The sequence below is a fragment of the Ammospiza nelsoni genome, chromosome 9 (genome assembly GCF_027579445.1).
Source record: "Ammospiza nelsoni isolate bAmmNel1 chromosome 9, bAmmNel1.pri, whole genome shotgun sequence".
In the NCBI taxonomy this organism is placed as follows: domain Eukaryota; kingdom Metazoa; phylum Chordata; class Aves; order Passeriformes; family Passerellidae; genus Ammospiza; species Ammospiza nelsoni.
The window spans coordinates 35,183,705-35,208,865 of NC_080641.1; the positions used below are offsets into that span (position 1 = coordinate 35,183,705).

The window sequence follows — 25,161 nt, forward strand, 5'->3', positions numbered from 1 at the left end:
GGTGGGCACTGCTCCCTGCCCAATGCCCAGCCCATTCCATCCATCCCACAGCCCCTGGAGCTCCACCCTTGGTGTGGATGGTGGGAATCTCCACACCCATCCCCGCAGTGGTGGGGATAATCTATTTTCCCAGCTCCAAGCTAAAATGCCATTGGTACTAAAACAAGTAATTCCAATTTTCCCTCTGGGGCACCGGCAGAGCAGTCAGGAGGGTCCAGGTGAAATTTTATTTGTTTGATGCAAATGTTTTTGTTTAGATTTTATTTAACTCTGTGTTGTTTTATGTTTCTCTCCAGTCCAGGCCTTTTAGCCCTCCCATCCACTCCTCCAGCCCTCCTCCGATAGCACCTTTAGCCCGTGCTGAAAGTACTTCTTCCATTTCTTCCACCAATTCCCTGAGTGCAGCCACCACTCCCACCGTTGGTAAACACACGCAGCACTGCTGTTCTTTCACCTTTCCTAATCCTCCAGTAACTCCTGAGGCCTCTTCATTCCCTAGGTCATTCCTTGGGGTTGGATTCTGTTGGTTTCCATCAGGGTTTGAAATGCTGAAAGGGAATTGAGGGGGGTGATGCTGCAAGGGAAGTTTTTCCAAATGTTGTGGGAAATGGATGTTTGGTGAAAGTCAAGGGAATTGTAACAGAAAATGTGGTTCTGGACTGTAAATTGGGGCAAAATAAGCTTTTTTTGCAGGGGATGCTTGTGCCTGGAGGTGAGCGGGGCTGGAAGCCAGACCTTGGGATCCAGGGATATTAAATCTCTTGGAATGTCTTAAATTCACACTTGCCCTTAAAGCAGTAACAGAAAAGGGGTCTTGGAAAAGAAAGTGGCTTTTCCCAGCCACTTGGCATGTCCGAGGGCAGAACCAAACACTGCAGTTTTCCTGGGAAAAGTGGGGTTTGCCAAACCCCGGGGCTGAGATGAGGAATGGGAACCGAGTCTGGCTGGCAGCTCCCAGCTCCAGGCGCTGGGTCCCCCCACGCCTCCCGCTCCATCCCCTCTGTCCCCTCCTGTCCCCTCTGTCCCTGCTGCCGGCGCTCCTCCTCCTCCTCCTCCATCCCTGGCTGCCAGCCCCTGCCCCTCGCTTCCTGCGGCTCCATCTCCTCCAGGATCACCTCCCTCCCTTGTCTTTTCTCCCCAACCCTCCGGAAAAGCCGGGCCTGGCGGGAGTTCCCGTGCGCCCGGCCCTTTGTCACCGCTGTCCCCGCGGGGAGCGGTGGCGCTGCTGTCACCACCCCCGTGACGGCGCTGTCCCCGCGGTGCCGCTGGCACCGAGCCCTCCCCGTGGCTTTGCTGGAGTCTCGACTGCGTCTCCGTCCTGTGTCACCTCACTCTCAGGTGTTGTAGGTGCCTGTCCCGGCTGTTGGTCACTGTCACAGCGCCTGGCTGGAACAAATGTCACCAGGACAGCGAGCCCTGAGCGTCCCCTGTGCCTCTGGCAGTGCCTGGGGGCACGGTGGCCGCAGGGACACGGCGTCAGGGGAGGGGACAGCCAGGCTGAGCACAGGGACAGTCCCAGGGGCTGCGGGAGGCTGGGAAGGGCAATGGGAGCGAGCTGAGCTCTGCCACCCCAGCTCCCTCATGCTCTCCGTTTAGATTTCTTTATTTCTCTCATATTTTTGGGATCAATAGCTGATGTTTGATGATTTAGTGACCTCCCTGTGCTGAGCAGAGGGGATGAGGTGCTGGGCTAGGAGGAGAAGCTGGGGTCCCACACTCTCTATGGAGATTTCCTTGGAGCAGAGCCAAAATCGGGGCTCTGGGGTCACCCCTGGCCAGGGAACTCCAAAGGGGGCAGCCAGGAGGGGCACCCCAGATTTTGTAGGTGTTGCACTTCCAGCTCCATGCAGAGATTATGCTGAGTGGGAAGGGACCCACAGGGATCAGTGATCCAACTCCTGTCCTGCACAGACACCTAACAATCCCATCCTGGGCATCCCTGGCAGTGATGTCCAAATGTTCCTGGAGTTCTGGCAGCCTCGGGGCTGTGCCCATTCCCTGGGGAGCCTGGGCAGTGCCAGCACCCTCTGGATGAGGAACATTTTCTGCTGGCATCCAGCCTAAGTCTTGGGAAAAGCTGGATGGGGCACGGGCAGAGACAGACAGGGTTTGGGGTGTGCATTGGGAAAGCGTCTCCTTGTCCCCACCGAGGCCAGGGCGGGCCCTGGTGCTGGGTGAGCATCCAGGGAAACCCACAGCAGAGGAGGGACACATTCCAATTCCCAAACAGGAAAAGCTGGGCTGGGAGGTGTGCAGGGATGGGCAGGTCTGGGATCAGGGACTGCTGCAGGTCCCGGGGGCCTGGGACACCTGGAGTGTGGCTCCAGCACATTCCCCATCTCCCGTGCCCTGTGGCAAAGTCCCACGGAGTTTGTCCGGGAGCAGGGGCAGGGCTGCTCCATCCCCGTGTCCTCCGTGCTGTTCTGGTGTGCTTTCCTCGTTGGCTGCATGTCGGTCTGGACAATTCCTGGCACAGCAAGGAGCTCTGTGGTTCCCGTGTCAGTGCCCCTCCGTCATCTCTGTCTCTGCGTTGATACAAGTGCGCTGCTTGGTTTCACTTGGGATCCGTGTTTTCATTCTTTTTGTGCTCTTTTTTTTCCTTTCCTTTCCTTTCTTTTCTTTCTTTCTTTCTTTGTTTCCTTTGCGTTTCTTCTGCTTGTGTTATCAGAGGATGATGCTTTTATTGACAAACTGCCCGCGTTTGAGGGGCGCAGTGAAACGCCGGCAGGTACTGTACTAGCAGGGAACTGCCGAGAATTCCGCCCTCGGAGCGGCGCCCACCGCTCGCAGCACCTTGCATGACAGTTTCTCAGTGACTCAAAGGACTCGGAGGTGGAAGGTTGGCACCTCCCGAATTCCAAAAGGTTCATTTAGCAGCTCCAAAAGCTGTTTGCCCCACGCCCCCCTCCGGCCCTCACATCCCGAGTTACGGCAGCGTGGTGGAGGCAGGGGGCTGGCTGCGATGGGAGGGGAAGGCTCCAGCTAGGATCCGCTGCTCTGTGTGCGTGTGTCCGGTTCTCTGCAAGTGTCGTGTCCTGAGGTGCGAGAGCAAACAGCCACGTGTCACTGTCCCTGAGTGTCACTGCGGGGCGGCGTGCGGAGCAGCATCCGCCGGGAATGCTGAGCAGCGCCGGCCCCGCTCCGCGCAGGCGGAACCCGGAGCGCATGAGCCGACAAACCTCTTCTACCGCGGCCAAAAAAAGCGAGAGCACCCCTGCGAACCGCTCGCCCGGCGGGCAGAACGACTCTTCCATCTGGGCTTCCATAGCTTTGCTTCCCGCTTTCTGTCCCCAGCCGGCGGCCGCTGTCACGCCCCTGTCCCTGCACGTGTGACCGCCCTGCAGCGCCTCGCCCCCTCCCCGTAGCGACATTAATGACCTGCTCTGTGACTCACACTGTGTCCTTCTCTCTCCCTCTCCTTAACCTTTCCCATCCCGCTTCAACTCCTGGCCATACAGAGAATGAACAGCCTTCCCTCGTTTGGTTTGACAGAGGAAAGTTTTATTTGACTTTCGAAGGTAAGTAGTGCAAAGCACAGCCGGTAACCGCTCGCTCCCCTCGCTCTCTCGCTCCCGGGGTTCCCTTCCAAGGCTCCATCCAATCCAGCTTTCCGGGCTCCATCCAACCCAGCTTTCCGTGCGGAATGCTATGGCTACTTAGATGACATCGCCAGTCCGACCGGAATCGGTTTGATTTGATTTGATTTGATTTGTGCCATTTGTCCCGCTGATTTCTTTTTCTTTTTTGCCTCGTTGATTTCATTTAAAAAAAAAAAAAAAAAAAAAAAAAAAAAAAAGAAAGAAAAAAAAATCCGACCCAAGCAAACCAAAAGCCCAAAGGAACATTGCGGATATTCCCAGATGGAGGTGAAAACCAGGGAGCGGAGCCGCTTGCGCTGCCGAGGAAGCCTACCCTGCCAGGCAGGGCTGTCCCCGCCGGCTCCCGGAGCTGCTGCGGGCAATTCCAGCCCCGAGGAGCCGCTGCCCCTGCGCTCCTCCGGGCAATTCCAGCCCCGAGGAGCCGCGTCCGCTGCCCCTGCGCTGCTCCCGTCCCGCTGTGGGCACGAAGGGCTCCGGGGTGCGCTGGCACTGCCAGCACCGCCCAAGCCGGGCCAGGCTGTGCCGCTGGGGGCTCGGCTGCAGCTGCCGGAGGTTTTGGGCTCCCTCGAGGATGAGGGGCGCTGGGGAGGGGAAAACCTCGGTTTGGGGCCGATGGCACCTTCTCCGAGCAGTGTCACATCCCAGAGAGGACATTCCCCCAGGCTCTGGGGGCAGCCTCATCCCACAGGCACGGAGCCAACATTTCCTTTTAACAGCAGAAGGAGAGGAGGGGGTTTGCCTGCAGCGGGGAGGGATTCCCGCAAATCCCAGGGAAGCACCTGGGAGCTGCTGTGCTGCCTGCAAAGGAGGGGCCTGGGGTGGCACTGCCTGGCTGGGGAACTCAGGAATGGCCCAGGATGGCAGTGCCTGGCATGGGGAGCACAGGAATGGCCCAGGTGGCAATACCTGGCTGGGGATGGAAGGGATGGCCCAGGATGGCACTGCCTGGCTGGGGAGCTCAGGAGTGGCCCAGGATGGTAGGGCCTGGCTGAGGAATGGTTCAGGTTGGCACTGCCTGGCTGGGGAATGGCCCAGGATGGCACTGAATGGCTGGGGATGGAAGGGATGGCCCAGGATGGCACAGCCTGGCTGGGGAGCTCAGCAGTGGCCCAGGATGGCACTGCCTGGCATGGACTCCTTGGGCTCCTAGAGCAAACCCATCCTGGTGACAGTGATGGCTGAGCAGCAGCAGAAGGCAGGGATCAAGGTGGTGACCAGGGGGTTTAGGTCCTTCCTTTCCCTCTTTTTCCAAGATCCCCTCTCTGACAATTCCCACTTTGATGTCCCTACTCCGATGGCATCTCCCTGTTTAGACTCAGGAGGGGTCATGCAGGAGCTGCTTCCTCCTGGTGCTCGGGGCAGTTTTGCAGTTTCCAGCCAAAATCCCTGTTTGGATTTCCTTTCTCAGGGGCTTGTTGGGAGCTCTGGGAAGAGCTGAGGACAGCAGGGACAGCATTATCCCTCAGCAGGAACATTCCAGCTCCACATTCCCCTTGCTTCCCCCCTGCCTCTCGCTCAGTCCAGCACCAGCCCTGCTCACCTGGGGCTTTTCCTGTGCCTTGGAATCTTAACCTTGTACTGGAACTCTTGGGCTTGGTTCTGGTGGTGTGAATGGTCTGGAGCTGGGGTGGGATTATCCTGGGAATGCAGGAGTGTGGCACTGCCCCAGGATCATCCCACAGCCCAGCAAGGAGCTGTCTCACTTCTGCATGATGGATTTCCTCATTGAGCTCTAAATGTTTAAACCCAACTTGAAAATTAAAAAAGATAAACTTCATGTACAGGGAAGTGAGAGGAGATCTGCTGAGTTTGGTGTCTGGAACTCAGGGCATGGAATACCAGAAGGGAAATTATGGTTTCTTTTGGGATTTGGATTTGTTTCTGGTTTTTTTTTTGTGGGTTTTTTTGTGGCAAGATCCACATGCTTGATGAACGTGGGACAGTTTTTCCCTGTGTGGAAGGAGATGTGGTGATGCTCTCATATTCTGGGATCCCTGACTACTCCACAGCTGCATTTTCACCTTTTGTAGGGAAAAATAAGGCAAATTAAGCTGGTCTGCTGCTTATGGCTGGATTCAAATATCCATAAAGTGGATTTATTTTTTTTCTCTGTTATTATCAGGTCATTTGTGCAAATGAAATGTTTATAAAAATGACTTTTGAAGCAGGAGATGAAAGGCAGGTTTGAGGTGGGGCTGTGCCACAGCAACTGCATTTGTCTCTCAGGTTTCTGGACAATAATTGCAATGCTTGTAATAGTTTCTACTTTTATTTTTTAGTGAAAACATGAGTGTAAAAATTAATTTATTCCCTGAAGCCATGAAGAGAAGGATTTATGGATTCATGAGGGAAGAGTGGAGGGAACCAAGAACCCCAATTCCACCCACATGACCTTCAGACCATTAGAAATGAGGAGGTTTTGTTGTTGTTCAGATGGACTCACACTCCCACATCCCAGCTGAGCCTGGGGATCCAGGAGATCTCCCTGGTTATTCCTGACTTTTCATCCTGGAGAATCAAAGATGCAGAGGGACAGAGGGAAAAGGCGAGATGAAAGATGAGGAGAAGAGTGAGGTGCTGTGGCAGACCCCAACCCACATTCCATGGCCTGGTGCGGGGTCCAGGCAGCGCCCAGCTGGAATTTGTGCATTTGGGGAGTGCATTCTGCAAGGAATGATGATTCCATTGCCAAGCCCTTTCTTGTGCCTTCCCTAGCAGCCAAGCCTGAGGCTCCTCTGCTGGTTGGCACCTCCTCCACAGCCAGACTTTGTGGGTGTTTTTGGATCCCATCTGGGGAGGGCACAGCTCAAGTGCTGTGTCCAGTTCTGGCCCCTCAGTTTGGGAAGGATATTGGGACACTGGAGCTCATCCAGAGGGGGCAACGAGGCTGGAGAGGGGCTGGAGCACAAACCCTGTGAGGAACCCCTGGTGGAGAAAAGGAGACTCAGGGGTGCCCCCATCACTCTCACAGCTCCTGGAAGGTGCCTGTGCTCACCTGGGGCTGGGCTCTGTCTGCAGCAGCACTGACACACCCAGAGCACACAGCCTCGAGCTGCACCAAGGGAAATACAGGCTGGAGAGCAGGAAAAGCTTTTCACAGAAAGGTGATAAAGCTCTGGAATGGCTGCCCGGGGAGGTGGTGCAGTCCCCATCCCTGGTGTGTTTAACAAAGCCTGGATGTGGCACTGGGTGCCAGGGGTGAGTTGGGGTGTGGGGCTGGGTCGGACTCGATGATCTTGGAGGTCTCTTCCAACCCAGTCATTCTGTGATTCTGTGAATCTGTGAATTCTGTGAATTTCCAGGTGGATGCAGTGGGAATGTCCCACTGCCAGGGTATTGGCTGTGTTTGATGCTCTGAGGGGTCATTGCTGTGGGTGGGCAGCGAGGATTTGCTCCCAGTGGTGTCTTTGGGAAGCATTTTTAGAAAATGTTGTCCTGTGTGTCCCCTCAGTCCTGGAGTTTTGGGGTGTGGTGTCCCGTGGTTTTGGGGACCATGCCCTCATCTGGAACTGTCTGTTCTTCGGTGGGAATTCCAGCAGGGAATCCCTGATGGACATCCTGGGCTGTGGGCTCAGAGCAGGAGGCTCTGGGCTCGTTAGGATAATGAATGTGTGGCTGTGGGTCTGTGTGTGCAGGTGAGGTGTTCCAGGAATAGCAGGACCCACTCCCTGAGCACCCCCATCACGGCTGCAGCTGCAATCCCTCATTCGCCTGATTCCCCCGGGGGTGGCACCGACAGGGGCACGTGTGGCTGCATCAGTGTTTGGCACTTTAAGGCTGCATTAGGCACTGCAAGGGAAAATCCCTCATCTGAGCCTCCAGGAAAGAGCACTTAGGATTTATCCATTAACGTGGGTGCCTCGGGGAGGTGTGAGGGTTCCTCCCCGCTGGTGGAAACCATAATTTCTCCCATTAATGTCCCCAAACTCAAAGTGTCATTGAAGTGACAGAAGTGCTTCTCCCAGGGGATGTTGCAAATCCCAATTTCCTGCTCCCAAACCCCTGTTTATTCCCAGGGGCAGCAGCAGAGGAAGAAGGGAAGGGACCATTTCTGAGGATGGCCCAAGCAGAAGAGCTCACCAGGAACGTGACACGTTTTGCTCAGCTTTGCTTCCCCCTTATCCTCTGCCTGTGCTGCCCTTCCCAGGGCTGGTGTTGGAATTCCTGTGGCTTTGGAGTTCCTACAGCTTTGGCTGGAGCTGGCAGGTGCTCGTGTGCTCTGAGCAAACTCTGGGCTGGATCTGTCCCCCTTTCCACCTGCCTGGTCGGATGGTGATGGACTATGGGGGGATAAGCTGCCCCTCTGCAGTCCTTTGCTGCTCCTTTTTAGCAGATTTGGGGCAAAATAATCCTCGTGCTTCACCTGGTATACACTATTTAAAAAAGGTTCCAAAATGGTGCATTGCAGGAAATGGATGAGGCTGAAGGGCAGGAGTGACCTCTCCAGGATTTTTTGGGTGTCTGTGGGATCAACACCCAGACATCTGGGCTGATCTTTGGATACTTTCTGTGGGGAAGAGGTGTGGGCTTGGCTGTGCCAACCCCTTGGTGGTGGGCACAGGACTTGTGGTCCCTCAGAGGGTTTCCAGCACACCTGGAGCTCCTGAGGAGCACTTGCAGTGATGAATTCATCCTCGAATGTCTTTTGGAAACAACAATTCCTGGCCAGCAAAGGGAAACCTGTGTGTGATCCAGCAGGGCTGAGTTATTTAGAGCCTGGCAAGTGTCCAAGGATGCACAGCAACACCAAGGCAAGCTTTTCCCCTTTCCCAAATCACGGAATCCTAGAATGGTTTGGTTTGGAAAGAACCTTAAATCTCAGCTCATTCCAACTTCCACTATCCCAGGTGGCTCCTGTCCAAGCTGGCCTTGGACACTCCCAGGGATCCAGGGGCAGCCACAGTTTCTCTGGACAAGCTGTGCCAGTGCCTCTGTTTTTCCAGGTTTCTGATGATTTGCAGATTTCCTGTCGGGCACTGAGGGTTTCGTGGAGCGAGCGGGGTGTGGAGGATGCTCCAGGCATCCACAGGGCAGGAGAGCAGAGCAGAGCAGAGTGTGCTGGGGATGGCAGGAGCCCCCTCAGCTCGGGGGGACACTGCCAGCACCCCGATCCCCAGGGTGACACAATGAACCCCCCAGCCCCTCGTTGTGGGCCCCAAAAAGCGACTGCAAAAACTGTCATGCAAAGCCTGCCGTGAGGCAGCCCCGCATGCTGCTCCCGCCTGGCCTCCTCCATCCTTTTCTTTGCTTGCTTTCGGCAGCGGGGCGGGGGCAGAGCCATTTCCCAAACGTTTCAAAGCCTCATCCGAAGCCTGGGGGGTTCTGGTGGTTCTCTGCCCATGGAGTCAGGCTGGGGGCACGGCGTGGTGCCCGCGGGTGCCAAGGGGGCTCTTTGCTCTGTTGCAGGCTCGTCACGGGGCCCCAGCCCCCTGACCATGGGGGCACAGGACACCCTGCCCGTGGCCGCCGCCTTCACCGAAACCGTCAACGCGTACTTCAAAGGGGCTGACCCCAACAAGTAGGTGCCGACCCCCGGGGTGTCCCTGATGTGGGGGCATGAGGGGTTTGTCAGGGATGAGGAGGGGACTGAGGACTTCCTCTGGCAAGTGTCCAAGGATGTTCAGGGGGTTTTCCACATGCCTTCTGTCCCAGCTGGGCAGCCAGAAACTGATGCCTTGTGCAGGCTGCCCCAGAGCAGAGCTCCAGAATAAAGCAGGGATTTATTCACAGGATCTCCTCCATGGATCCACCTTGGGCAGCACCAGAGCCCAGCCAGGGCTGCACCCAAGATGAACCAAAATGGCCCCAAAATGCACAAGCGGGCACGGGCTCTGTCCCTGGGATCAGCTCTGCTCCATTTGCACCTTGCAGTTCATTGTCCCATTGCAGCTTTAGCCCCTGCAGTCCCACCCTGCTTGTTTTTCTCTCTCCAGCCCACGGGGTTTGTGCTCTGGGGCTGAGATTTGGATCATTTGTCCTTGGTGCCCAGCTGGAGCAGGAATTGTTTTGTCTCCCTGCTCTGTGCACAGAGCTCAGCATCCCTGAATGTGAACCCAGACCCACACACTAAAGCAGCACAGAGTGTGAAAATAGAAAAGCCAAACCTGAGGCATCAGGACAGGAGGTGATGTGGCCTGGAGTGTCCAGGGGCAGGACACTGCTGTGGTGCCCCATTTAAAAATGTTCCTGCTGTGAGAAAGGGAGGTGAGGACTTTGTGTGAGAATCTCAGAGAGCAGCACAGGAAGGGTGGCAGGGGGGCTGCAGCCTTCCCCTCCCGTGCCTGGCCAAAACAGGATGGCATTCAACAGAAACTGGGAGGGTTTCCCCACCTATATTTTAAGACCCTCTAATAGATAAAACCCAAAAGGGAAGACCAAAGACAAAATAATTTCACTGAAATACTGAATGACAGCAAAAATAAGAAGCTCAAACAGGGTTCCTTTAAGAAGATCCCTGTCAGCCCTTGTGCTGTTTCCGCTCTCTCTGAGGCCCCCAGGGGCGCAGATGTGTCAGGTGGGAAGGGGACAATGTCCCCACAGCATCCATGGTGCAGCCCCCCCTCGCTGCTGCCTGTTGAGCCCCCTTTGCTCCCCCTGGCTCTGTGTGCCGGGCGCTGCAGGTGCATCGTGAAGATCACGGGGGAGATGGTGCTGTCCTTCCCGGCGGGCATCACCCGACACTTTGCCAACAACCCCGCCCCGGCCGTGCTCACCTTCCGCGTGCTCAACTTCAACCGGCTGGAGCACGTCCTGCCAAACCCCCAGCTGCTCTGCTGGTAAGCATTCCCCAGCAGCGTCCCAGGGAGGGCGGCATTCCGGGAAAACAGGGAGTTTGCAGAAATGCACGGCCTGAAGTGTCTTCCTTGGTGGGAGTGAAACTCTCAAACACTCAAACACCTGATGAAATCCCAGAATGGTTTGGGTTGATAGGTCATCAGGATTATCCTGGTATCAGGGTTATGCCATGGCAGGGACACCTCCCACTGTCCCAGGCTGCTCCAAGCCCCAGTGTCCAGCCTGGCCTTGGGCACTGCCAAGGATCCAGGGGCAGCCACAGCAAATCTGGGAATTCCAGCCCAGCCCTTCCCCACCCTCCCAGGGAACAATTCCCAATTCCCAAACTCCCACCCATCCCTGCCCTCTGGCAGTGGGAGCCATTCCCTGTGTCCTGCCCCTCCATCCCTGTCCCCAGCCCCTCTGCAGCTCTCCTGGAGCCCCTTCAGGCCCTGCCAGGGGCTCTGGGCTCTCCCTGGATCCTTCTCCTCTCCAGGTGAGCACCCCCAGGTGTCCCAGCCTGGCTCCAGAGGGGCTCCAGCCCTGCAGCAGCTCCATGGGTTCCTCTGGGCTCTCTCCAGCAGCTCCAGGTGCTGCTGATGTTGTCCCCAGGGCTGGGGCAGCTCTGCAGGTGGGGCCTCACCTGGGAGGGCAGAGGGGAAGAATCCCCCCTGGGGGATCAGCCCAGCACTGGGGGGTTCTGAATCCCAGTGCAGATGGATCAGGAGAAGCCAGAGCTGGGTGGGAGGGAGCCAATGTTCCTCTGGAGGTGGGATTCAGTGCAGACCCTCTGCTGTGTACAACAGCCCTGTCCTGCCCAGGCAGGTTATCCAAAGGGTTCCTTCTCCTCTGTGCAGTGACAGCGTGCAGAGTGACTCCAACTCCAAGGAGTTCTGGGTCAACATGCCAAATCTGATGACTCACCTAAAGAAGGTATCGGAACAGAAACCTCAAGCCACCTATTACAATGTGGATATGCTCAAATACCAGGTAGGGTTTTTTTTGTGAGATAAAACCGTGCAAAAAAAAATTTAAAAATAGAAGTGTGCTGATTATGGCTGTAAAAAATGGTAAATGTAAAATAAAAAATGGTAATGTAAAAAATGGTGTTTCCCTAGTGCAGAGTGGAGCTAATGTGAGGTGGGGGCTTGCTGTCCCACTGTCCCTTCTGTGTGGCACTGGGTTGTCTGACTTTAAGCCCAGTACAGAATTCAGGGGGAATTCAAGGTGTTGCCTCCAAATGCGATGTCCGCGTCTGTAAAATGGGATTTCTCCCTTCAGCCCTACGGAAACTAAATGTTTTTTCTGTCATTTTGGAAGGTGTCTGCCCAGGGTATTCAGTCTACTCCATTAAACCTTGCAGTGAGCTGGCGGTGTGACCCTGCAAGCACTGACCTGCGCATCGACTACAAATACAATACAGAGGCAATGGCCACGCCTGTAGCTCTAAACAACGTCCAGTTCCTCGTCCCCGTCGACGGAGGAGTAACCAAACTGCAAGCTGTGCTTCCTCCTGCTGTCTGGTAGGGATTGCTCCTCCTGTCCCTGCCCAGAATCCCCATCCTGCTGCAGGGGGTCTGTGGATGGGAGCTGGGGACACGCTGGGGGACCCAAACCTGCCCTCCCCTTGTAGGAGAAAATGTTAACCCCACTGCAATTCCCTTTCTCTTGCCATTCCCACAGGAAAATGGTCAGGGATGAAGGGACATGTGCAGACAGCAGAGCATCAGCCCTTATTTTGTGTTTTGGCTGCTTTACCCAGGGTTTAGGGGGATGAACAGACAGGTCCTGGCACAGGGTGCCCAGAGCAGCTGTGGCTGCCCCTGGATCCCTGGCAGTATCCAAGGCCAGGCTGGACACTGGGAGGTGTCCCTGGCGTGGCAGGGGTGGCACTGGATAAGTTTTAAGGTCCCTTCCAACCCAAGCAGTCTGGGATTCTGGGATTCATGGAAGGATGTGTGGCTGTCGCTGCCGTAGGCACTGGCACATTTCCATGTCTCTTGCTCACCTGCAATCCTCATAACAATCATACAAATATTTTGTTTGGAAAAGCCTTCTATCAAGTCCAACCATGACTTGAACTTTCACTTGCTGTGAAACCCAAATCCAAGCTCTCAGAACTGCTGCTCCAGAGAGCAGCACCAGAGTAGTTCCCCACCCCACCACCGGCCATGAGCAAAATTCAAATTACTCTTTGGCAATTCCTTGATTCCTACAGAAATGCTCTTCTCCATGTGTTTGCAGGAATGCTGAACAGCAAAGGATATTGTGGAAGATCCCTGATATCTCCCAGAAGTCAGAAAATGGAGGTAATCCTGCAAACATGCACATCATTATCTCGGGATCCTTCAGGCAGGCACGGACCCGCTGTGGGTGCCGGCACACGAGCCCAGGGGCTTGCTGGGGACAAAGCTATTTAATTCTGGAGCTCAAAAAGCAGGGCTGTGTGCCACCCGTGCTGCTTTGCCAGCCACCTTGGCATCCCGAGGGGCATTCACACACCGGGCTGGGATGTGGTGGGGTGCCAAGTCCTCGGCTCCGCTCTGAGGGAGGCTGAGGCCCGCTGGGTGATTGCTGTGTCCCACGGGAGGTTTTCCAGGTGGAAAGCTGCTCCTAGCGCTGGGGTGTGTGAGCAGCCGAATGCTGCTGGGTGGATGAGGGGGTTTGGCTGCGCCCGCCCGGGTGATGCTGCGGCTGGGGTGGCACTTTGCCCGTGCCCCGTCCGTGCCGGGGTGCCCCGAGTGCCCTCACCGGCTCTCTCGGTTTCCATCGCAGGTGTGGGGTCGCTGCTGGCGCGGTTCCAGCTGTCCGAGGGGCCGAGCTCGCCCGCCCCGCTGGCCGTGCAGTTCACCAGCGAGGGCAGCACCCTGTCCAGCTGCGACATCGAGCTGGTGGGCGCCGGCTACCGCTTCTCCCTCATCAAGAAGAGGTTTGCGGCAGGTGAGTGTCCCCGCAGCTCCCTCTGGCCGTGCCGAGGTGCTGGGAGCGCTGGTGCTGTGTGTCTGTACGCTACAGCTCGGGCAGGGGGACAAACAGACGGACAGACTGCGTGAAATGAATCCTGCTGACACCCGCCAGCCTGGGGTTCCATGGCTCATGCCTGCTCCTGCTGGAAAGGCAAGGGCTGGCATCTCCAGGGCATCTCCAGGGCATCTCCAGGAAGAGCTTTTGCCCCCTTGCTGCACAGAATACCGAGGATTTTCCTTGTGTTCATAACTGTAGAGAATAACAAGGATTTTTCCTCGTACTCATGGCTGTAGAGAATAACAAAGAGTTTTCCTTGTGCTCATGGCTGTAGAGAGTAATGAGGATTTTTCCTCATTGCTGCAGAGAATAACGAGGATTTTTCCTCTTGGCTGTAGAGAATAATGAGGATTTTTCCTCATGAGTGCAGAAAATAACGAGGATTTTTCCTCATTGCTGCAGAAAATCATGAGGATTTTTCCTCACTGCTGTAGAGAATAACGAGGATTTTTCCTTGTGTTCATAACTGTGGAGAATAACAAGCATTTTTCCTCATTGCTGCAGAGAATAACGAGGATTTTTCCTAATTGCGGCAGAAGGATTTTTCCTCATGGTTACAGAGAATATCGAGGATTTTTCCTCATGGTTGCAGAGTATAATGAGGATTTTCCCGTGGGCAGGAAGGGCTGGTGGAGGTGGGCAAGAACTCCTGGGAATCAGGGCTGCTCCCTCCCCCCAGCTGATTTCTGATCCCGTTTCTAGGTAAATATTTGGCGGATAACTGATGGAAGCTTATGCAAGTCCATGGAAAATACTATGGAAAATACCCAAGGACTGCTGTGCGTGGAACGGGTTTTAATTACAGTTTAAGGATAAATGAACTGAATCCTGCACTCGGGACATTTCTGTTGGAAGTGTCGACAACTTTCAGCATTTTTTTTCCTTGGAAAACACCGTCTTGACCAGTCCTCCAGTATTTACTTCTAGATGTAACATTGTTAATGGTTTTAAAATGTAATTATTGTATTTGTAAATTGTACTCATTCCAGTAAGGCTGTATTTTGGCAGTTAGACACTTGAGTTTTAGCATTTTACCATTCATGAAATGGATGTAATTTAAACTGTGGTATATAAATCTTATAGTAGTACTGTTGAATGGCACAATGCTTACAGAGGTAGATTGCATTTTGTCAATATATACAATTTAAATACGATACTGGTAGCTGTTATGAAGGGGGTGCCTCATCAAAAGAGAGTTCAGTAGGGCCCACAGACTGATTTAATTTTCCTTCAGTCCTTCGTACGTCTCACAGCAATCAATAAAAACCTTCAGGTTTAGCTGGTTTAACTCCAGAAAGATATTCTTGGAAAGGTGGAGGTTCCTAGGACAGTCTCCCAGGAAGGAAATCTCACTTCTGCAAGGAGTATTGACTCCCAATTTCCAGCTCTGTGTTCTCTTACAGCTGCAGATTCCCTGCTGGAATCCCAGCAGCTCTTCCCAGCCCCGTGCCCAGGTATTTTACAGGGATACAGATGAGGAAAGAAGCAGCAAAGAGGCTGGGTGGTCCCTCTGAGCTCCCAGCACTGGCACAAAATGTCTCTGTTGGGATCAAGGATGCGTTTTCCGAGCTTCCTCCAGACATTCAGTTGTGGTTTTACGTTGCTTTGCTGGCTTTTTTCTGCCTTTGCCCCCCATTTTTGAAAGCTCTACGGGTTTAGAAAATGCTTTAAAGGACTGCAGCCGCACCTGCTTCTCTGTTTTAGCACTGAGGCAGGGAAATGTGTATGGAAAAACACTGGGAAAGGATTCCCCAGGGAGCAGGAACAGCGTGGGGGCTGTTGGGAGCAGCCAGGGCAGGAGCCCAGCTCGCCAGCACTGGGAGCAGCTGGGAAGAAGAGAAATGGGAAAACACATGGAAGTGCTGAACTGGAGAATGGGGCACAAAACATTATCCCTCTGTGTTTTCCCTGTCCCACTGTGTGAGTGCTGCTCATTCCTGTGGATCTCAGTCTCATCCCACTCCTGGCAGCACGGTGAGAGCGTGGGTGGCATTCATGTGCTGCAGCCAGGCTTGTGAAACAGGAGAGTTTGGCAATTTTGGGAACAAAAATGAAGGAACCTGTGTGAAATTAAACACAGATGCGCAGAGGAGCATCCATGAATCGGGTGCTGGGACTCTGGGAATGTGTAAGGTGACAAAAAGTGCTGGTTTTCCAGGTGTTGCCAGGGTTAGAGTGGTGAATTTAGACTAGAAAACAGCCCGGGCATGTTGGAAGTGCTTGCTCATGGAGCAGTTTGATGAAGGAAAGCAGATATCTGTGCCCATCGTGAGAGAAAAGAAGGAAATGTGGGAATATTTCAGGTGTGAGGTGGCTCCCAGATTTGGGGGGTGAACTCTGTGTGTGAATTGACAGAAGGCAGCAGCAGGAAAGGAAAAGCACAATTTGCTCCTGCAGCTTCCCACATCCTCACAGATTTTGGGAGTGCACTCCCCAGTGTCCCACTCCGTGAATGGTTTTCCCCCTGAACTGGAAATTTGTATAAAGTGTGCAGCTCACCCCTTTCTGACACAGAAATATAGGGGCAAACCCTAAGAATCAGGTTTATGGTATGTACAATTGCTCCAAACCCACCGTTCCAAAAGAGATCTATGGCATAGACCTGAAAAAAATGGATTTATAATGTAAATATTACCAGAACATAGAGATTTTACTTTATATTTCATTTGAAAGACAAGGTGTTTACATTAGCATTGGGTTTTTGAGTGCTTTGAAACAGAAAAACCCATAACCCAAAGCTCCCAAGCTCACCCTGTTTGAGCTGGTGAACAAAACAGAGGTCGGTCACTTTGTGGGGACGCAGCCCTCACGGCCTGGAGAGAGAGATGGGAACAGCCTGGGACATTTTGTCCTATTTCTGGGACATGTGGGATGTGCCAGCACTGCCAGCCCCACAGGGACACAGCTCCAGGCACTGGCAGGTGACACCAGCCCTGTGACACTGGGACTAAAAGCAGCGATTTGGGACAGGTTTTTCCACACTGCTCTTGCCAGTTTTTGGCACAGGGTTTTCTCAGAGTGCCCTGGGGTTTGTTGGGAGCTTGGTGAGAGCAGCTGGCTCCAGAGAGGGACCTGTAGTGCTCAGGGCATTCAAGCTCTGCAGGCTTCACCTCGGCTTTTAGGAAGGAAAATCTGTCTATTTTCAGGGATTTCATCTGTTTGGAGTTGCCTGGCCCCTCACAGAGAGCAGGGAGGTGAAATGGCACTGGTTTGGTTCCAAACAGATCCCAGACTGGTTTGGGTGGGAAGGGATCTTAAAAATCATCTTGTTCCACCCCTGCCATGGCAGGGACACCTCCCACTGTCCCAGGCTGCTCCAGCCCCAATGTCCAGCCTGGCCTTGGGCACTGCAGGGATCCAGGGGCAGCCACAGCAAATCTGGGAATTCTATTCCAGAGCCTGCCCACCCTCACAGGAGCAATCCCTTTCCAATCTCCCACCCATCCCTGCCCTCTGGCAGTGGGAGCCATTCCCTGTGTCCTGTCCCTCCACCCCTGTCCCCAGCCCCTCTGCAGCTCTCCTGGAGCCCCTTCAGGCCCTGCCAGGGGCTCTGGGCTCTCCCTGGATCCTTCTCCTCTCCAGGCTGGGCATTCCCAGCTCTCCCAGCCTGGCTCCAGCCCTGGAGCATTCCCAAGGGAAGCACCACAGCTCTGTTTCCCAGCAGGGCTTTTCCCAAGTCAGGCTGAGGCTGCAGAGGGGGCTCAGCCCAGCCCTGGCACCCCTGAGCTCAGCAGCACCAGGATCCATCAGGGTGAGCAGAATAACAAATAAAGGCGGCATTCAATCACAAATATGTGAATGCATGCACAGAGAGGCTTCAGCTCCATTCCTTCCGTGGACATCTCCCTTTACACTGTCCTCAGCAGCCTCTCCCAAAGGAATGTTCCCCTGGGAATTTGGCAGCCCACACCTGCAGAGTCAAGGTCCCACTGGCAGAGCAGGAGTTTTTCCCCATGGATACCTTCAGACTTGGAATCTTACATGGTAGAAGCAGGAACTCTTTTTTTACCACCTTTCTGCTGTTTGTTGCAAACAGTCACAATTCTCAGCCAGCTCACGGTGCTCCTCACAGGAGATCTTTCAGAGCAGTTTCCTGCTTTAACAATATTTCTCAATAACTCTGAAATCTCTCAATAGTAGGAAAAAACACCAGATACTGAGCTTTTCACTTGGTGTCTGCATTTGTTCTTAAATTTACTGCCCTGTTTACATCTTCTTGGTTTTGTCGTCATCAGTATTCCAGTGAAATTAATTTGTCTTCACTCTGCTATTTCAGGTTTTATCTATCATTTTTAAAACATAAGTGAGAAAAACCTGCAAGTTTCCATTGGAATGCCCTCCCTTTTTAGCCAGGCAGAGCAGGGATGGGAAGGGAAGGTACAGCCCCCCTGCCACCCTTCCTGGGCTGCTCTCTGAGATCCCTCCAGCAGGAGCATCCTAAATAAAGAGTCACCATCTCTTTCTCCCAGCAGAAGCATTTTTCAATGGCTGGAGTGCACTGAAAAGGTGACAGATTTTTAACTTACCTAAGAGACAGTCAAACATTTTTTCCCTACCCTTTTGTGGTTTTTATGTGAAAACATCTTGGTTAAAACCCCTAATTTTGAAGCTAGTCATGACCAAAATACGTAATGTCATCCTGTTGTACTTTCCAGGTTAGAAATTACTGTCTCAAAGATTTCATTTCATAGCCAGAATTCTTCTGTTCCTCTTTTCCTCACAATTTCTCAAGGAAATGAATCCGTGTAGAGCCAGGGAAGTTTTATGATAATCAGGATTATTCCAGTCAGGATTTTAACTCCTCTTTCACTGCAAGGCAAGGAAAAGATTTGCAGGAACCTGCCCTGCTCCTGCCTGGCTTCCCTTCTCCCTTTGGGAGGGATGATGGTGCTGGCAGTGGTTCTTGGAACATGAATTGATGGTGGGATGCTCTTCAAAGGCCTGGGGACAAGCAGGATGTGGTGGAACACACCAGATCCCAGGGAGGCTTTGGGAATGCCCTGTTCATCCATTAGAAATCCAGATTTTCTGGGACAGTGGGAATCGCTGTGGGTGTGCTGCCCCCATGTTGGGTTCCTCATCCATGCAGGAAGGGGTTTCTCACTCCCAAACATTGTAAGGTTGATGAAATCCCCTGGATGCTTGGGTGACATGAAACAAACAGAAATGTGGCATGGTCTGAGCCAGGATTTGGGTTGGGATGTGCCAGGAAGCTCCCAGGGCTGGTGGGAGGAGAGCCCAGGGTGTGGGACAGCCCCACTGTGACACCCCAGCAGTGAATCAGATATCCCCAGGTATCACCCTGGACCACTTAATGAACTCCCTCGTGTATAAAATGTTTATAAATATTTGTGGATGAAGATACACAGGTCTATTTTTAAGATTTAAGTTAAATAAGTTAATGAATGGCTGGCCTTTTCTGCCTGAACGTGCAATGAGATATAATATACCTTTAGTCTACGATGGCCTAGGTACTGCTTAGTCTGTGATGAAAACTTTGCTGCTTTCCTACTGTTCTCAGAGAAAAAAAAAAAAAACAACCTATAAAAGACGTACAGGTTTGTTGCACAGGGACTACTGCAGCGAAGCTTTGTATTTGACCACTGGTAATATGAATGTGTTGTATTGACTTGTTGAAGATAATCATGAAACAACATATTTTAAATGTTACTTGCCTTATAGATTAGAGTACGACTATGTGGATATCATTTTTGTAAATACTGTTTTTTATAAATGTCTCTCCTCCATCCTCCCCGTCACCAATTTCACCGACTCTCAAATATGCAATTATTTACCATGCAGAGCGTTGTGACAAAGAAATCCCCACGTCAGAACAAAGTTTATTCATCCTATACATAAGAACCACATGAAATACCCAACTGAGTTGCAATTTAAATGTGATTATTATTATTTTTTTTCCTTGAAAATAAACAAAAAAAGTAAAACATTTCTTTTTCTGAGCTGGTTTTGCTACCACATGCCGGAGCACCCAGAGGAGCGGGCAGAGGGATTGAAGGCTGACCCAAAAAAGGGTCCCTGTCCCAAAAACTGTCATTGCTGTTGGAGTTATGCACAGTGTCCCAGCATGGGGACAGGTCGAGGGTGGCATGTGGGGACACACGAGGATCCACAGGGACTGTGGGGATGGATGGAGCTTGAGGAAATGGGGCTGTGGGGGCATGAGAGATGTGGGGTTGGGGGAACTGTGGAGGTCATTGTGTCACTTCAGGGCTGTGAGGACATGAGGGATGTGGAGTTGGGGGGACCTGTGGAGGCCATGGGGACACTTCAGGGCTGCGGGGACATGAGGGATTGGGGTTGGGGGACCTGTGGAGGTCATTGTGTCACTTCAGGGCTGTGGGGACACGGGTTTGTGAGGATCCACAGGGATCACGGGAATCTGTGTGGGCTATAGGGCCCCATGGGTACCATAGGGACCCACATTTTGGGGGCTGTGGGAACCCGTGGAGGCCATGGGGGCCTGAGGAGGTCACAGGGACCCTCAGGAGCCTTGAGAACATAAAGGCCATGTGGGGACATTTGGAGGCCATGGGGCCACACAGAATCTTTAGGTTTATGTGGGGACATTTGGGAGCTGTGGGGACATGTGGAAGTTATAGGACCATGTAGGGACCTGTGGAAGCCGTGGGGACAGGGAGGGATCTGGAGAAGCTCTAGGGATACATGGGAGCCATGGGAACCATGGGGACTGTAAAGGAATCCAGAGACCTGTGGAAAACACGGGGACATGCAGGAGTCATGGGAACCTCTGGGGACTGTAGGGACACACAGGAAGCTGTGGGACACCAAGGACTGTAGGAATGTGGAAGCCACGGGACGCACAGAGAGCGGTGGGGACCCGTGGGAGCTGTGAGGGCTGTGGGGACACACAGAGACCGCTGGAAACTATGGGAGCCAGGGGAGCCGCAGGAACTCACAGCCGTGAGGGTGGGAATGGCGGGGCCAGGAACGTGTGGGGACGAGGCGCGAACGGGAATACGGAGGCGGGGGACGGGAATACGGAGGAGGGGAACGGGAATACCAAGGGACGAAGGCCGGGAACGTGCGTAAATGGAGGCGGCGAACGGGAACGTGGGGGGATGTAGGCCGGGAATACGGAGGGTGGAGTCGGAGAACGGGAACGCGGCGGGCGGGCCCCGCTCCGGGCGCCGCCTCCCCTCACGCAGCTGAGGGCGATGGAGGGCGGTGAATCCCCCGCCGAGCCCGGCTCAGGTGGGTGTTGATTACCCCTCTAAAACCCTCCAGCGCTGCGATTGTGCCTTCCTAAACTCGGGCTCTGCCTCGCAGGACCTGCCAGGCGCTTCCCGGTGGCGGCGGTGGAGGAGATCCTGAGGGATGTGCTGGGGAGCGCCCTGAGGGAGCGGCGCTACGAGCCGGGGCCGTGCCTGGAGGCGGCCAAGGACATCGCCGAGGTGCGGCCGGGACGGACACTTGTGCCTCCATGGGTGCCCCAAATGTCCCCCAAAATGCCGGATAAAGTGTAAGATAAAGGCTGGAGGCGGTGTTGAGATGCCAGCAGGGGTTGCTCAGAGGACAGTGCAGACATATACGAGTTAGTTAATGGATTTACAGGCTGGTTTGGGTGGGGAGGGACCTTTAAGCTCATCCAGCCTCAGGGACACCTGCCACTGTGCCAGGCTGCTCCAGCCTGGCCTTGGGCACTGCCAGGGATCCAGGGGCAGCCACGGGTGCTCTGGGCACCAGTGCTAGGGAACAATTCCTAATTCCCAATATCCCATCCATCCCTCTGGTAGTTCAATACCATACCCCCTTGCCCTGCTGTAAATCCATCCCCATATTTGAAGATATATGAACTGATTCTGTTTTTCCCCGCAGGTCATTAAGGCGCGGGTCAAGGCGCTGGCGGTGCCCAGGTACAAGATCGTGGTGGTGGCACACATTGGGCAGCTGGGTGGGCAGAGCCTGCAGATCAGCAGCAGGTGCCTCTGGGATCCCAAGAGCGACACCTTTTCCTCCTATGTGTTCAAGAACACCTCGCTGTTTGCTGTGGCAAATGTCTATGGTGTGTATTTTGAATAGGGAGGCAGTAGAGTTTAGCAGCAGGAGAAATTAATGTTCAGCCTAACTCTTCCTGGCTCTGTTGAAAATATTGTGAAGGACCAAGGTACTCTCACCTGCTTTGAAATGTGAGCCTGTGGGTGAGTGGAATAAGGGTCTTTCCCGGGGTTTTCTCTGGGAAGTGGCTTTCTATGGCACAGTTTTGCAGCTCATTGCTGCTTTCAGAACTTGCTCTGTAGGGGAAATATTTTTAGAATATTGCCTGTAATTAATGTTTTCCCTGTTCTCTTCCAGGAAACGTTACTGGAAGTATTTGGATTAGGGAATAAACCATGGGTTTTGCCTGCCCACTTTTGGGGCTGGTACTGATGGTCCTGAGTCTCTCCTGGTGCAGCCATTCCCCACCCAGGTGGGGTCTGGCTCACCTCGCTCTGAATCTGAAACCAGACTTTTTGCTACCCCTATTTCCCAGCTGAAACCTGCTGTTAGGTTTTCCTGAGTCAGAGAACAAACCTATCACAAGCTGCTTATTTTATTACATTTTAGGTGCAAAGCTGATACCAGAACAGTAGTTAGTTGGGAAGAAACATTTCATGTACTCATGACTAAAAGTTTAACCCACTGTAAACACTGTGAAATGCAGACAACCTGAAGCCACTTGCTGGTGTGCACTGTGACATTTTAACACCAAAAGCTACAATTAAAGAACACAACTGAAAGGACCGTGGTTTCTGTCATGATTATTTTAATCCCTGGACGCTGTGACTCCGAGCTGCTGCCTTTCAGCACAGGGAGCTGATCTCTGTCCTGGTGCAGCCCTCGTTGCAGCAGGATGTGGCCAGCAGCTTGGCTGCCTCACGCTTGCTGAGCACAGGAACTCTGCTGGTGTTTTGCAAGTCTTGCTCAGCTTTGACATCCTGGGGTTCTTCTCTGTGGATTCCCAGCCTCAGCTCTGGGTGTGGTGAGAAGTCAGCATCACCCTCGTCCTCGTGTGGGAAATGCTGGGGGTTTTCACTCTCTGGCGCAGGAAAATGAGAAGTTAAAAGTCGTGGGAAGATGAGTAATTTATGCTTTTTATCTTTACTAGAAAGACAGACCAAGCTACAGCCAGGGAGCTGAGTGTTGCCCTCTGATAAGAGCACCGCATCACGGACTCCTCACTGTGAGGAATAATCTGTGATCAACGTGGTAAAACTGAGGAGTTCAGGGATTTATGTTAAAAAGTGTCCTGTGGTGCCTTGAGTCTTACACTAATACATTGCTTCTCCAGGAAAAACTATGATTTGGTGTGTCAGAGGCTCTTGACCAGCACATTAAGCTGGACCTGGGGGGTTCCTGAATTGCAGGTGTTGCATTAAGGCATCAGCTAGCCCAGAGTTCTGGTGTTCCCACAGAAATTACAGTCCAGCTGCAGCTGAAGTACCTCAGTACAGCTGGGTCTTGTGCAGTCTGTAAAGGTGTAGTAGCTCTCAATTTTTAAAAGCAAGGCTCTTCAACAGATTTTGGGAAGGGGGTTGCCCGTGCTACCACTTTTGTATTTGCTTAAAGCTGTTGCTACAAGAGACTTTTCCAAAAATGGAGATGTAGGAAGTGTAGAAAGCCTCTGCTGTCACCTTCCTCCATTATTTTCTTGTTCCCTATTTGTTTTGATCAGAGTACACATGTCTAGCTGTGCGTGTAATGGTTGAATTTTCTGACCATCAAATCAAAATTTTGAGTATCAAGAAATATGCTAGTAAGTATAAAAATACACAAAAGCATGTGAATGTGCTTAAATTGCAGAGCAGACATTCAACATGCTTTAATTACAACGTTTTATAAAGTTTCTGGTTTCTAGTGGGGAAAATGGAGACCACAGCAAGACACTTGCACGAGCAAAATTTGTCACTGAAATGCGATGGCAGATTTTCAGTGATAGCCTTGCCTCGGATCCTGTTCCTCAGGTGAGCTTGGAAAATCTTGGTCTGAATTATTTTTCTTTAACAAAACAGCCCATGTGAAAGTGCTTAAATTGCAGAGCAGATATTCAACATGCTTTAATTGCAAAGCTTCGGGTTTCTAGTGGGGAGAGTGAAGACCACAGCAAGACATTCGCACTGCCTTCAGTGAAACTTGTCACTGACAAGAGATGGCAGGTTTTCAGTGATAGCCTTGCCTTGGATCTCATTCCTCAGGTGAGCTTGGGAAGTCTTAGAAGTCTGAACTATTTTTCTTTAGCAAAGCAGCCCAGGAAGCTGAGCCAGACAAGCTGCAAGGAGAGGGAGCAGAGCACAGCCTGTGCTGGGGGGTTGGAGCTGCAGGGATTGAGGGGAGCAGGGGATGTGCTGCTCCCCAGCCCCTGGGATGCCCTGGGATGGGTACAAGCAGGCGGGCAGCCCCTGGGATGCCCTGGGATGGGTAGAAGCAGGCAGGGCAGCCCCTGGGATGCCCTGGGATGGGTAGAAGCAGGCAGGGCAGCCCCTGGGATGCCCTGGGATGGGTAGAAGCAGGCAGGGCAGCCCCTGGGATGCCCTGGGATGGGTACAAGCAGGCAGGGCAGCCCCTGGGATGCCCTGGGATGCCCTGGGATGCCCTGGGATGGGTACAAGCAGGCAGGGTAGCCCCTGGGATGCCCTGGGATGGGTAGAAGCAGGCAGGGCAGCCCCAGGGATGCCCTGGGATGGGTAGAAGCAGGCAGGGCAGCCCCTGGGATGCCCTAGGATGGGTACAAGCAGGCAGGGCAGCCCCTGGGATGCCCTGGGATGGGTACAAGCAGGCAGGGCAGCCCCCTGGGATGCCCTGGGATGCCCTGGGATGGGTACAAGCAGGCAGGGCAGCCCCTGGGATGCCCTGGGATGGGTACAAGCAGGCAGGGCAGCCCCTGGGATGCCCTGGGATGGGTACAAGCAGGCAGGGCAGCCCCCTGGGATGCCCTGGGATGCCCTGGGATGGGTACAAGCAGGCAGGGCAGCCCCCTGGGATGCCCTGGGATGCCCTGGGATGGGTACAAGCAGGCAGGGCAGCCCCTGGGATGCCCTGGGATGGGTACAAGCAGGCAGCCCGGGTTCCATGGCTGTACTCACCCTGCAGATCGCGGTCCCTTCTCCAGCGCGAGCCGCCGCAGGTGAACACCACGGCTCTGATGAAGTCTCTCCCACAGAGCCTCACCTTGCTCCCTTCCCCTGTCCCTTCCCGTGCCAGGAGCAGGAGAGCGAGGCAGCCCAGAGCCAGCAGCGTGCCCCTCATGCTGCCAACGTGGTGCTTCCCAGCTGGGTGTGGGGAATTCTGCCGGAGCCTTCCCATTTATACCGACGGTCTGTCCACTCCACTGGGTAACAGCTCGCTCTGAGGGTGGCAATGTTTGCTGAAAACAAATAAACTGCTTGTTTCTGGTCATGGTTGAAGTGCTTTGGGATCTCAGTCAGGGATGAGAGATTTCTGTACGTAGCTGCTTTACTGGGAACACCTGAGGTGTGACAGTTTATGGGGTATGGCTTGGGTGGGTGCAGTTAATGTGTGTTCTGCCAGAACAAAAGGGTGTTTGTGATGGGGTTTGTCCTCAGTGGGTTTGGTGTCTGTGTTCCCCACACAGCCTGATGCCCAGTCTGTTTGTGTTGGTGGTCCTAAAGAAGAATGGAATGAACTCCTCCCCATGATGTCTGCATCATGCACCTCTTCATTCCTCACCTTGGTTACTGCTAGCTGTGGGTGCTTGTGGGGAAACCCTGCCAGTGCCAAGCACTGC

General features: G+C 53.5%; 3 protein-coding genes and 1 long non-coding RNA gene across 6 annotated transcripts in view; 3 read left to right on the plus strand and 1 right to left on the minus strand.

Moving 5' to 3' along the window:
* SGIP1 (SH3GL interacting endocytic adaptor 1) overlaps positions 1–19,335 on the plus strand; it is a 53,090-nt gene extending 33,755 nt beyond the window's left edge. Inside the window, exons 16-24 of the mRNA XM_059478355.1 lie at positions 297–423; positions 3,459–3,518; positions 9,006–9,117; positions 10,220–10,375; positions 11,231–11,363; positions 11,694–11,896; positions 12,618–12,682; positions 13,149–13,313; positions 14,100–19,335. Coding sequence (XP_059334338.1) covers positions 297–423; positions 3,459–3,518; positions 9,006–9,117; positions 10,220–10,375; positions 11,231–11,363; positions 11,694–11,896; positions 12,618–12,682; positions 13,149–13,313; positions 14,100–14,122 — 1,044 coding nt within the window. The 3' untranslated portion in view covers positions 14,123–19,335. The remainder of the gene's footprint in view (positions 1–296; positions 424–3,458; positions 3,519–9,005; positions 9,118–10,219; positions 10,376–11,230; positions 11,364–11,693; positions 11,897–12,617; positions 12,683–13,148; positions 13,314–14,099) is intronic.
* A 1,249-nt stretch (positions 19,336–20,584) lies between these two features.
* On the plus strand, positions 20,585–22,159 carry DYNLT5 (dynein light chain Tctex-type family member 5). 3 transcript variants are annotated; one of them, XM_059478467.1, is made up of 4 exons: positions 20,585–20,630; positions 20,706–20,898; positions 21,255–21,292; positions 21,732–22,159. In XM_059478467.1, exons 1-4 carry the CDS (start codon positions 20,594–20,596, stop codon positions 21,764–21,766), a joined length of 303 nt encoding a protein of 100 aa, XP_059334450.1. In that variant the 5' UTR covers positions 20,585–20,593; the 3' UTR covers positions 21,767–22,159. The 3 variants fall into 3 exon arrangements, with proteins under 3 accessions (XP_059334450.1, XP_059334448.1, XP_059334449.1); XM_059478465.1 differs by having other exon boundaries at positions 20,706–20,830; positions 21,255–21,441; XM_059478466.1 differs by having other exon boundaries at positions 20,706–20,830; positions 21,255–22,159.
* A 60-nt stretch (positions 22,160–22,219) lies between these two features.
* Positions 22,220–24,802, minus strand: INSL5 (insulin like 5). The gene is made up of 2 exons (XM_059478704.1): positions 24,500–24,802; positions 22,220–22,455 (listed from the first exon to the last, which is right to left on the minus strand). Exons 1-2 carry the CDS (start codon positions 24,717–24,719, stop codon positions 22,220–22,222), a joined length of 456 nt encoding a protein of 151 aa, XP_059334687.1. The 5' UTR covers positions 24,720–24,802.
* On the plus strand, positions 23,081–24,809 carry LOC132077190 (uncharacterized). Its single transcript, XR_009419013.1, has 3 exons — positions 23,081–23,172; positions 23,261–23,380; positions 24,618–24,809. It is a non-coding gene; the product is annotated as an uncharacterized LOC132077190 (long non-coding RNA).
* The last annotated feature ends 352 nt before the right edge of the window (positions 24,810–25,161 follow it).